General features: G+C 40.5%; 1 protein-coding gene across 9 annotated transcripts in view; it reads right to left on the bottom strand.

Annotated features, from left to right (window-relative positions):
- Positions 1 to 13,194, bottom strand: part of RIOX2 (ribosomal oxygenase 2) — a 29,121-nt gene extending 15,927 nt beyond the window's left edge. For 6 of the 9 annotated variants that reach the window (XM_036220059.1, XM_016156489.2, XM_036220062.1 and 3 more), the window contains exons 1-4: positions 13,129 to 13,194; positions 6,715 to 7,185; positions 2,739 to 2,858; positions 1,521 to 1,649 (exon numbers count right to left, since the gene is read on the bottom strand). In XM_036220059.1, coding sequence (XP_036075952.1) covers positions 1,521 to 1,649; positions 2,739 to 2,858; positions 6,715 to 7,146 — 681 coding nt within the window. In that variant the 5' untranslated portion in view covers positions 7,147 to 7,185; positions 13,129 to 13,194. Of the gene's footprint in view, positions 1 to 1,520; positions 1,650 to 2,738; positions 2,859 to 6,714; positions 7,186 to 7,962; positions 8,237 to 10,198; positions 10,397 to 13,128 lie in introns of those variants that run through there. The other 3 variants (XM_036220060.1, XM_036220061.1, XM_016156497.2) reach the window with 3 other exon arrangements.

Genomic DNA, 13,194 nt, shown 5'->3' with positions numbered 1-13,194 from the left:
ATTTGAAGAGCATCACTAATTAAAAACTCACGTTTGTAAATATACAACTTGAACGACCCTGCAGTACATGATGCAATCATTCTTTCAGGACACTCGGGGCTTCTCAATGAACTGTGATTGGATGGGTGTGATTAAAGGACAGTGCTCCATCTCCTCAATGTCCCACACTGTCTGCCTTTGAAGATCACTATGGAGCCTGACCTCGGGCAAGGCGCAGCCAGTCATCAGTCTGGGTAACTCAGCCCTGACCTTAGAGGCCATGATGGCTTAGTCTTTGGCCTAAAAATAATCAAGTAACAGCCTAAATAAACATGATTTCCCAAGAGCTGGGGTTGCCCAGCTTTTTCTATAAAGGACCAGATAATAAATATTTCTGATTTGTAGGCTATGTTGTCTCTGTGGCAACTAGACCACTCTGCAGTATAAGGTGAAGGCAGCCCTAGACTGTACATAAGGCATGAGTGTGGCTGTGTTCCAATAAGCTTTATTTATGAAAACAGTCATCAGGCTGTACTTTTGACCCATGGGCCATAATTTGCTGACTGCTGACCAAGAACATAAAAAGTGTAAGGTACTTTTATCATTGTAGTTATTTAAGTCTCCTACAATACAGGCAACCATCTGAAAAAAGGGAGATTGTTTCCTCCAGTTACTAGTAGGCAGGTAAAGTTTTTAAAATCAAGTAAGGCATTAAGAATTGACACTGATTCTAACTTCAAGACACAAGAAATAAAAAAAAAACAACAACAACCAATAACTACGTACAAGGATATCAGGTAGGCAGAATTTTTGGAATTGTCTGAATTAACTGTATCTTACTGCCACTGAAAGAAATAAAATTTATGTTTTGTAGAAAAAGATATACAATTTAATCATCGAGCTATTCTTATCTAAGATTTTTTTCCTCAATAACTTCACCTGTTGGGGTGACTGGCTATGATCCTGTCCAAGCTAACTACTCAGAAACAGACTTTCTCAGCAGCAAGATGCCAACAAACAAGCCCATGATCAAGCCACCTGGCTTCCTAGAGGAGGGCTCCTCAAGAGCTTTCATAATTACACTTACAGTGACTATATGCAGGGGTAAGGGCAGTGAGTACAGAGAGCATCAGCAGCACAACCAAGAGGAAAATGGGTCATAATGGAACTTTACTAACAAAAAAACTGAGAGTCCCTCACTGAGCTCTGCCTGTCAGCAACCTACGGCCCGGCTGCCCAAGGCCAAACCTTGCACTTTTACTCAAGAGAAGCCAGAGGACACTGAATTCATAATTCATTCCTGTTGTACATGGATTATGTTTGGAGACAGGCTATATGGAAAATGAACTTAGTACTTTCTCATTCAGTTCTACAAGTACGAGTAAAGGCTATCTTTTGAACGTTGTATATACCGGCTGACTGGAATGAGATCCACTGTGCCCTGAAACTCTTTGATACAGTCTCACTGGGACCATTATACAAACACTAAAACTCAAACCCGAACTTATCTCACAAGAGGCATCCACATAGCAGGCGCGTACCTTCAACGTGAACTCGTGTGCTGGCCTCCCAATCCTGTCCTCGGCCTCCACGCTGTACTCCCGCGCCAAGGGCACAGTGGGGTGGTAGAGGCGCCAGTGCTTTTCTCCCTCCAGCTGCAGGATGAAAACCTACAAAGAGTCACAGCACCAGGGCGTCAGAGAGCTTCCGGGCAAGGCAAAGTGATTCTGGAATATTAGCCCTCCGAGGGCTTACATGAATTATAAAAGTCGCAGGTAAATAACAAAAATGAAAGATTAGATACATTTCACTCCATACTTAAAAGCTGCCACTACTGGTTTTCACTTTAAAACCAGGTAATCATGAACCCTGATATAGGACAGTCATTCTTTTCACGTTCATGAAACCTCACTGAGTTCCTTATATCCCACTATATACCCACTACCTCATTCCTTTAAATCTTCTATCGGACAGCTGAAAGCCTATAAGCTCTGATGGAAAAGGCAAGCTCGGCCAAGACTGAATGTCTGAAATCCTTGGCAGGTAGGAAAGCTTCAAGTTTTTTATTCTTCATTCAGCCAAAGATATTTTAATGTTCTGTTAAAAAGTATTTAAAAAAAAAAAAAAAAACATGAATTCTTGGGAAAATGTATTGATATCAAATTGCTCTCAAAAGGGAAAAAAGAATTTTTTACTCGGTGTGTTCACACCTTGTAGTAATACAAGATAAAACTACAAAATACCTAAGCCAAAGAGTTAACTTTTTTTTGGCAGCCACAGAGAGTGAAAGTAACACTTGTTGAGGTGCCAGTGCTTAAGTGAAATGATGACCTTCATTCAAGCGGCCCCAAGATTTTCACAAGTGGAAAAAATATATACTTTTGGCAGCTACAGAAAAGGGACAGCATGAAAGTAGATGTAAGGATTGCTTGTGATCGCATCTTATTAAAGAACACACATTGTGAAATTAAAGAAAAAGACAATTATGCTTTTCTGTAAACTCAATAAATACCCATTTAAGAGTGTGGCTCTTTATATTAATCGGGTTAGAAACAATCTTTCCCCCTGGAGAAGGAGCAGGAAACCAGTTTGATGGGATTAATTTTGACCCAACATCTAGGGAAGGTCAAGATCTCCAGTGACCACACAGGCAGTGTGGACAGAGACCTGGCCCAAGAGCTGAACTGAACTCTGACAACTACCCTAACACGGACTCACAGCAAGTCCTTCCCCAAGCTGAGCAATCTCCCTCCTCTTACCTCGACATCATCATAATGGGGTGGCAGGCCCTGAGATCCAGCAGGTGTTATGTACACATTCGAGCCAACCAAGGAGCCAAAGTAGCATTCCAGCTTCTCCTGGATCCTCCAAAGCTCATCCTAAAAAATAAAAGTGAAAATAAAAAGAGAGAGAGTGAAAGAGAGAAAGGACAGAGAAAGAAGGAAGGAGGGGAGGGGAAAAATATATTAGCAATAAGAGAAGTAACATGTTCTTATTTGCTAAGCAAGTCTTTACTGCATGGCTAGTACGTTGCAGATACTGAGGGTTAAAGAATGAAGGAACCACCACCTCTGCCTCAAGCATTTGGTCTCTTGTAGATGCCACAGAAAAGATGTGAGCACATAAACAAGACTGGCAAAGTTGGCAATCTGGTGTGGAATCATGCAGGATTTTAAGCAGGAAAATGACATGAATCAATTTACATTTTTAAAAGCTCACTCTGACTCCTGTGTAGAGAATGAAATGTAGAAAAGCAAGAGAGGTAAGTCGGGAAGCTACTAAGGCAGTAGCCCGCCCTGGCAAGAAATGAGCAGGTGGTAGGAGGGGAGAGGGAAGTAGAAAGGTCAAGATGTACTGCGGTAGTAGCACTGACAGGACTTGCTGACGGACTAAATACAAAGGGGTAAGGGAATGAGAAGAGTAAAAAAAATACTCCTGGGATTTTGACTTGGACAATTAGCTCCCAATTCCATTTACTGAAATGGGAAAGACTTGCTAAAGAACAAGTTTTTAGAGGATAAAACAAGTGTCCTATATTAGAAATATTAAGTTTGAGCTGCTAAGACTCACATGTGGTGATGTTTTTAAGTAAGCTTCTGGCTAAGTGAAGTTCTGGCAAGAAGTGAGGGCTAGAGATTTACATTTGGGAATTCTCTGCACAAAACTAGTAGTTAAAAGCAATGAGAGCAGACATGATAACACAAGAAGAGGGTATAGACACAAAAGAAAAAGGGTAGAGATAAGGTCCCTCTCCCCAGTCACTCATCAGCTCTTCAGGGTATAAGTCAGATTGAGGAGCCTAGAGAGGAGCCATACGTTCTTGCAAGAGAGAAAGAAACCTGATTTTCCCACCATGGATATGAGGAAGGGAGGTAGCAATTACACCACATGGATATCATCAGCACTTCTTACGTGCCAGGAAGTTTCTAAGTGCTTAACGTATATTAATTATATAACCCTCCCAACAACTCTGTCTCATCATAACGGTGAGTGCTATGATCTCCAGTTTACAGATGAGGAAGGAAACCAAGGTTACATTTATATGATGACTGGAACCACTAGAAAACGAGTGCTTCACTCTTCTCTGTGGCCCGAGAGGTTATCTCAGGACAAAATGGGTGACAGCTTAGGGCTTTCGACTCAAGCATCTGGGTCTGTAATTGATAGGCATATTTATCTTTTCTTCTTAAATGATACCAAAAACCCTATCAAATGTACAATTGTCCCACCTCTCCTGGATTTAGCTTCTGAATCTGCCAAGTGCGGTCTATTACAAAGAGATCTGGAGTCAAACCATCTCAGTCCAAGTTATAGTTACAAGCTAGGTGACTTCAGCTTCTTTATTTGTAAAATGAAGATTCCCACCCTAAGATTGTGGGGAACAGCATAAAATAACATCTCCCATCCTATTTAAATTTCAGAGCAATACATAAGTGTTACTGCTTCACCGATGCTGACTTAGGCACAATTAAGGCTCCTGAAAACTGTATTCTTCTTTAACCTATGACACCCAACTATGTCCAGAGATGCCAAGGCAGACCCCAGAGGACCCGAGAACAATGAAAAAGGGGAAATAGAAGGTTCTCTCCTAGTTGGTCACACTCTCTTCTCTCCACTGACCTACCCACAGAATCAAAACCAAATGCCATAGTTAAGACCACAGCCCATGTATATGCCTAAAGGCAGGCAAAAATAAACATGCCGAAAGTCCTCCCTTTCAACTAACATCTTTAATAACAGGAAAATGCCTTAAATGTGGAGTCAGAAGTCCTCACTTAGTAGTTACAGAAAAGTCACATCTGTAAACTTGTTTTTTCACAGTTAGAGACCATAATGACTGCTCTATTTCAAATGTCTTTTGGAAGGTTCAAAAGTTACCACATGTGTAAGTATTTGGTAAGCTCACCCAAGACATTATATGGATTACACAAAGCAGGTAAAGGACAACATGTAGAGTCCTGGTTAACTCATTTCTAGATTAAATAGAATAAGCTGTGCATATCGTGAGGCCCACTAATATTTAGAACCCAGATTCTAGCGTAAGAGGGTAAGTTCCTACAGCTCAAAGGTCTTTCAATACTGGCCATGGAAAGACCTAACAAAACAAAACAAATAAACAAAAACAGAGTGCATCCTAGTCTAGCCTGGGGCCTAACTTTAGATGGAGAAAGCTCATCCTTCCTGCTTTAATATGGTCAAAGAGCTGAGTCCACAGGGCAAAAGAAATACATTCTCAATTACCTGGAATCGGGGAAGAGAAATGTGCAGGGCTTAAGTAGATAAGCAGAGAAAAGTTCAAGATGATTCTAAAGTACAGAAAGTAAAGACAGTCACAGAGGACATCACATATATGCCAAATAATTACTTTCTACTGGTCTATAATCAAATTACATGTTATTTACTTCACTTACCTATTCTGTTTATAGTTCTTAGGTGTCTAAAAAGTTCTGCTTCTGGCCGGGTAAAGAGTCAAGGACTGACTCAGACAGAAGCACCATGGTGTCCATATTTTCTGAATTGAAATCATGTCTTAGTCTGGCAAGTGATTTATAAATTCCTTTTGGGGGCCTAGGCCAAAAGGCTAGCATTCCATGGACATTTCAACTTCACATGATTGCTTGAGATGAAGTATCTGAAATCAGGACTTGTACTGAAAAATCTAAGACTACTTAAACTTTATCCAGAGTACAAATAGGTTCAGGGTCCTTTAGACTAGAAAGGGAATCATTTACCAGACCAGATTATTCATCAGATGAGGCAAAACGGGATCTAACAAAGCAACTCTTGAGTTTAGTCATGAGATATATTACTGGTAACTGATGACAAAGTCCCAGGAGCCACCAACATAGTCAGAATCTACCCCCTCTAATATGGAACCTCATGAACTGCTCCCCTTCTCCCATGCTGCCATGTTGATTCAACTCTGGGTCACAGAAGGAGAATTCTAAATGAGGATAAAACCAAACTCAGAACAGGCTGTCAATTGTTTTGGGCTACTTGTCATGTAAAGATCTCAGACTTCATCAAAAGTAGATTAGTTTTCTTGACCTTGCATTTTATAAATGTAAAAACTGATCACAGAGGAGGCAAATTATCAAGTATTTAATGATGTAGGAAAATAAAAAGTCAGTCTTCTCGACTTGCAAATCAAAGCTACCCTACACGTATGACTACTAATCCAGGAGCAATTGTAGGGCCAGACCCTCAGAGCCACATGGGTGGGCTGCTGTTGATAAGGGTGAAATCTTTTTCTTGAACATACATCTGGTATGTGATCCAATCATGGCTCTGAAGCTTCTACTTAGGTAGACGCAGGCAATAAAGGGAGGCAACCTCAAGAAAATAACCACCTTGATGCTATCATGCCTTAACTTATAATGACGGGGCAAACAGAAATGTCTACCATATACCAAAATATAAATCAGCCCTCAAAACATACCTCCGGAAGTATATTGTTACTTTAATAAACTTTATAAACTAGCAGTATAATTTAGTTTTTGCGGCTCAATGACACCCATGTCCACCCTGAATGTTGGACATTTTCTAATAATTTAGCCAAAGGATGACACAGAATCTCCTAGTTTGGAATGCATTTAAAGACCAAACAGATGCTACTTCACAAGCTGGCAGGAGGCAAATCATTATCAAACCCCAGGTTCATCCCTGAGTCGATCTATGACCAAATGTTAGCACTTTAATACATACAAGGATGCTGCAATGGGGAGAACCTGTTACCTTAAATCTCTGAGGCTGGTGAAACTGAATCGTTGCCCTTTTCTGATCAAAATCTTTTCTCAGCTGAAGAAAGTGCACTTTGCCATCTTTATTTAAAACCTTCTTCTTCCCATTGACACACCGGCAGACATTTATGTCTCTTCCATAGTACATACCGCGGCTGCACAGACTCTTCAGATCTAATAGCTTGAACAGGGACTGGTAATATGTGGCCAGTGCAGGGTCATCTCTCTGAATAAGAAGGGGCTTCTGCTCCCAGAATTCCTTGAAAAAAGTCTCTGTCTTAATAGGTGAGATTAAACTTTCAAAGAGGCCACTGGGGCTGTCAAAGTTTAAAGTGGAGGGTCCCCCAGCTACCTCCACCTTCAGCTGTTTACAGGGACCAGGCCCCTCTTCCTTCCCAGTCCCTGCAGGCTTTGCTTTCTTTGGCATCGTTCTGTCTTCAAGACAAAGCAGCAAGGAAATGCAAACCTACCAAAGAACAAAGAACATGTGTTGGTGTTAATAGGTCATCTGTGTGCGCGCACGCGCGCGCGCGCACACACACACACACACACACACACACACACACACACAAACTGCATCACTATTACACCTTCGTGAGAACTCTTCATAAGTCAATGCCTTTTCCTCCAGGACATGATGCAGCCTTAAGCCAACACCATTTCTTCCAAAACATGACTCAGCCCCATAAAATATTCATCATAAGGGAAGCATATTTCCTTTTACAAGAACACAAAAGTTGTGGAATTCGCTGTTTGTTAGTAAGTATAATTATCTAAAATCAAAGAATTCAACTATCTAAGCAGTTCCAAGTCACAGTTTTAGCCTGTGGTCATTAACATAGCAAAGTCAAAAATCTTTAATTTGGCTTCAATCGACACCAGGTCCCAAATCCAATTAGACTGTACTCTGAGTTACAGACTTGCCTCTAGAATTATCAATAGCTAGCTGCCCAGTGCCAGGGGCTCCTTATCACAGCCACACCCAACATGCCCTGGGCCATGGTGTCACCTGGTGGGGGGAGCAAGAAGCTGCCTACTCCCAAGTCTCTTCCTCAACCACCTGAATGAACCTCCTCACTTCCAAATCACAGCTTATTCCTGAAAATTACTTTATCTGAAATCCCTCTTCCATTAAAAAACCAAACTAATTTGAGGCTGGCAAGTGAAGGGTAAAGATAATTCTATCACAAGTCTTTAAAATGCTATAACTTTCAAACTATAATAAGACATAATAATAAAATACCTCTACATCATTAACCTCTAATACAGCATTCCTCCATCTTGAATGTGCACACACGTCACCTGGGCATCCAGATCTGCGGTAGGGCTGAGATTGAGATTCTGCATTTCTAACAAGCTCCCAGGCAATATTGCTGCTGCTGGTCCACAAACACCTGAGTAGCAGGAAGAACAACACTCCCAAGCACTTTTAAGCCTTCTCAGAACTGCCCCTAAGCCTCAACTACTTATAATACAGGTGGCGCTCATCTGGGATTCAAGAATGGTAATTCGAATTATGTGAACTTCACGAAACTACAAATTTCTATGTTAAAATATATTGGGGGAGGTGGAGACAATTGCTTTCACCAGATTCTTAAAGAAGTCTCTGGAAAGCCTCCTCAATAAATGAAGCTGGGAATATGGGAAAGCCACATACAAACAATAAAGCTAGATGGCTATCATCACACACCAAAATTAACTTAAAACGGATCAAGGACCTGAAGAGAAGACCTGAAACAATTAACTGCACAGAAGAAAACAGGTACTAAACTCATGGACCTTGGAGTTAGAGAGGATTTTATGAATTTGACTTCAAAGGCAAGGCAAGTAAAGCAAAAATAAATGAATGAGACTATATCAAACTAAAAAGATTGAACGAAAGAAACCAACAAGGCAAAGAGGCAACCATCCAAATAGGAGAAGATATTTGTAAACAATGGCTCCGATAAGGGCCTACTATTCAAAAATATATAAAGAGCTCATACAACTCAACAATAATAAAACAAAAAATGGGCAGGAGACCCAAAGAGACACTTCTCCCAAGAAGACATACAAATGGCCAACAGACATGAAAAGATGCTCGACCTCACTAGCTATTAGGGAAATGCAAATCAAAACCACAATGAGATACCACAAGATAGCTATCATCAACAGGACAAGTAATAACAAGTGTTGGAGAAATTGTGGGAGGAAAAGGTACCCTCTTGCACTGCTGATGAGAATGTAAATTAGGACAGCACTATGGAAAACATGATGGAGGTTCCTCAAAATACTAAGAATTGAATTACTGTATGACCGAGCAATCCCTTTTCTAGGTATTTACCCCCAAAACTTGAAAACGTTTATCCGCAAACACATATGCACCCTGATGTTCACAGCAGCATTATTCACAGTGGCCAGGACATGGAAGAATCAAAGTGCCTATGATAGATCACAGGATAAGCAGATGTAGTACATATATACATCAGAATATTACTCAGCCTTAAGAAAAGATGAAATAATGCAATTTGCCACATGCATGGATCTTGAGATAATCATGCAAAGCAAAATAAGTCAGACAGAAAAAGTTGAGAACCATATGATTTCACTCATATGTGGGATATAAAACTAAAAGCAACAAACAAACATGACAAACAGACTCAGACATGGACAGATTAGTGGTTACCAGAGGGAAGAAGGGAGAGGTAGATAGAGATAAAGGGGGTCAAATACACAGTGATGGAAGGAAATTTAACTTTGGGTGGTAAACATAATGCAAAATACATAAGACATATTGTTGAATTGTACACTTGAAACTTATTTAACTAATGTCACCCCAACAATTTTAATAAAAAGCAAAAAACTATACTTATAAAGATCATTTTTTTCCAGAGACCAGTAACTTATTTACAGGTGTTATGGTTTCCTATTTTGTTGGGCTATCGGAATTTCAAGAATACTGCTTTCTGCCCCTTTGTCATTATAACTAAGCTGTATTTCAACTACACCATGGACTAAGTAGAATTAGTGATATAACCTGGAAAGTAAGCACCCTGGAACATATTACAACAAATTTATAAATGAACATTTAGAATATAATCCAAATATAAATTGAATAAATTAGTAAGTGGAAACATCAAAAAATAAAACTCCCTAGTGGCCACATTTTACCTTCTAAATTTGTATCCACAAATAGCTCTGATCAAGTGCTTTTGGCAGGAAAACACAAGACCATGGTGGAAAACTAATAAAAATCAATACTAAAAGCTTGTGTTGGTGGGGTAAGGGCTTAAGCTTAGAAAAAAATAAACTTTAGTGTTTTAGGATGTCATCAATAAGACACAAATTTTCTGAAAATGTTTCACATTCCTTTTAAGTTTACAGACCATTTTCATTTGTCACCTTAAGAATCATGGCTTCAGAGAGACAAAGTACTGTTAGTATTTGGAACCCAGATATGAAAGGAGATTAGCAAAGAGCACTGCTTGTGCATAAGTTACCTGCTATCCGCTGAAAGGCCAGCTTATGGCTGACATCTGGCAACTTCGATTTTTGGAGCATTCCCACCATTATTAAATAAGAGTGACTCATCATACATAAGCTATGAAAGCAATGTAGTTTATACTGAACATCCAATTTCCTTCTGGGAGTCTTGAATTTTGGTAGTGCCAAGCAGAGGGTGTCTACGTGACCAACCCCTGATTAAAACAAACAAAAAACACCTGGGCATTGAGTATCTAATGAACTTCCCCTGTTGGTGCCTGTGTAGTTGCTGCAGCAATGAAACAGCTGGTCTCCTTCTGCTGTAATCAATCAGCCGAGTCTCAGCAAATCACTGAACGTAGGGATGGTTTTAGGAACTCTGACACTTCGCTCACATTTAATTTTTAAAAGCACAGACTAGTTCAGAAGGCTTGTATCATTAAACGTACTCTATGATGAAAAAATAATTTCATATTCAGCCGCACATCTCTATCCCTCATAATTGGTCAGTTTAAAATTTAAGGGATGGGAGCAGCAGGAGTAAGCAAGTGAAAGGTTTGTTTTAAGCACAATATACAAATACAGTACATTAAATACATTCGTGGAAAGTATGGTTAAAGTGCACAGAATACTTAGGCCAAAAATAAAATCACTTAAAGCATTCTTCCTATCTATAATCACTAAAAAATAAACCCCAACACTGCGTAACAAATGCTTTTGTTAGAATGTCCTCTTCGCTACTTAATACCACCAAAAGTTATGTCATTTATTGTTTTTCTATATTCACATTGAAATGATCTGAGATTCAGTTAATTGGAAGCTAGCTTAGAGGTTACTGGGAAAATATACTATTTCTCTGATTCTCACACTACCCACATTGTAAGATGATTCTTTTTAACAGCTTTTCGGGGGTAGAGGGAAGAACGAATGACGTATCGTACTAAATTGAACATACAAAAATCTTCAGATGCATCACAATTTCAGAAACAGTAAAAAAGCATGTCTCAGAATCTAAGAAATATAATTAAACAAGAGAATGTTGTCTAGAGAAGTAGTCAACAAAAGCCTGTCTATAAACCACACAGACCACCCAAACAGAAAGTAAATATTTTTATAAAACTACAGAGAAAAAAAAGGCAAGCTTTTAAGAAGCAATTGTTACCATTTCACGATATGTACAAATACTGAATCATTATGTTGTGCACCTTACACTAACAATGTTATACGTCAATTGTATTTCAATTAGTAAAAGTAAAAAAGCAATCGTCCAATTTGAGGTGACTATAAGCATTAAAATGTAAAATAATTAAGTCCAAAGAAAAGAATCATGGCTCATATTTTACTGTCCACGGATAAAAAAAAAAATCAACTAACAACTTTGAAGGATTAAAACTACAAGAAAATCAATATTGATACCCATTCCACCGCCAACAAATATAAACAGAGCCCTTATATTAAGTGTCCTAAGCTTTTCTATGGTGATATTCACTGATAAGTCATAATAGGTTAAGGGAAGAGATGGTTATATGTGCATTTCACAGAGCCAGAGTGTGGCACATAAGAGGTCCCTCCAAGAAATGTTTGCTGAATGATTTTTTTCCCCTTTTTCATCTTTTATAATTTTAGAGAAAAGTCTCAAAAGCCTTGCGCAAAAACAAAGTTGGGTAACAGATGTTTTATTCAGTAAGATTATTCTGATGTCAGTTGAACCTTGGGTATTCAACAGTATAGTCAGAACTGAAAGGCACAACTATCAGTCGTTATTACCTAAGGGGAGGGAGATGTGTCTTCATAATCTCCAGAACAATGTTTTATAGTGCAGTGCAGTCGCCAGGAAGGCTTGTAAACATGACACAAACTTCTGAGCCCCAGATCTAGCCTACTGGATTAGCACTTCTGGTATATAGCACGTTCTCCACATAAATTTTAGATGAATTAACGCAAAGCACCATAGTCAAATTCAGCTCAATTAAATACATACACACCCCTATCTGAAATGACACTGCCTGTAACGAGTTTGCCTAGGCTAACCTAAAAGTTTTCCGCCCACACAAATGTTTTATCAATTCAGAAAAGAAAAACGGGTCTCCTATTGACCTAAAACTGTGACTGGCAGTTATCTTTTTAGTGCTATTTTAGAGGGGGGAAAAAAATTGATTGTACCTTATTAATGTATTTTAGTAATCGTAACATTACAAAAAAATGAGGCCAAAGAAGCTAAAACCATCCAAGAGATAGTGGAAGAAGCTTGGTAAATCAGCTCCTCCACTTAAACACGAACCCAGTGAAACCTAGGCCTGGCACCTAATATAGAGCTAATTAGTGGAGTAATTAAGATCCTGTGATTCCCAGGACTATACCGCCTGAAAACACAGTGAAAACCTGGTCTTATTAACCTATTGGACAACCCAGCTGTCAAGCAGCCATTCTAGAAATACCTTGTGACAAATGAATAGGAAAGGTAGGCTGTAATGTTAAAGTCAGGGTGCGACGAGAGAGGCGCTGCTCCCCACGCCTTGGCCTCAGATTTCCCAGATGTAAAGCCTGTCTCTTAGGCCCGACGTGACTCCCGAGAGCAGAGCCCACGTGGTGGCGGCGCTCCCGGGCAGCCTGGCCTCCAAATTTTCCGTACTCTCGTCCGCAGTCTGGGGACCACCGACCGAGCAAGTGAGCTACGCTCGGTGCCCAGGCCACTCGCGAGCCGACTCCTGGAGCCAGGCAGCCTCAGGACCAGCGTGTCCACACTGCCCTGGTGCCCAGAATCCTGCGACGAGTCGGGGCGCGTGCCCAGCTCCTACACTACCCGCGCCCGCTGGCCCAGGCCCTGCCGCACTCGAGCTCCCTGGCCCAGTGCGCACCACCCGCACCGGAGGTCGGACGCACGGAGGACGCGCTCGACCCCTGCCTGCCACGGCGATGGAGTGCGGGCCGCGACCACTCCACTCACCAGTGTTGGCCTGGTTGCACGTGCCCACAAGCCCACTGGGCGGTGCCGGCTGGGGGCGGGGCGGCG

Source organism: Rousettus aegyptiacus, unplaced genomic scaffold, assembly GCF_014176215.1.
Source record: "Rousettus aegyptiacus isolate mRouAeg1 unplaced genomic scaffold, mRouAeg1.p scaffold_m13_p_4, whole genome shotgun sequence".
Lineage (NCBI taxonomy): Eukaryota > Metazoa > Chordata > Mammalia > Chiroptera > Pteropodidae > Rousettus > Rousettus aegyptiacus.
Note: the sequence above shows the minus strand (reverse complement) of the source record. Positions and strands in the feature narration are given on the sequence as shown.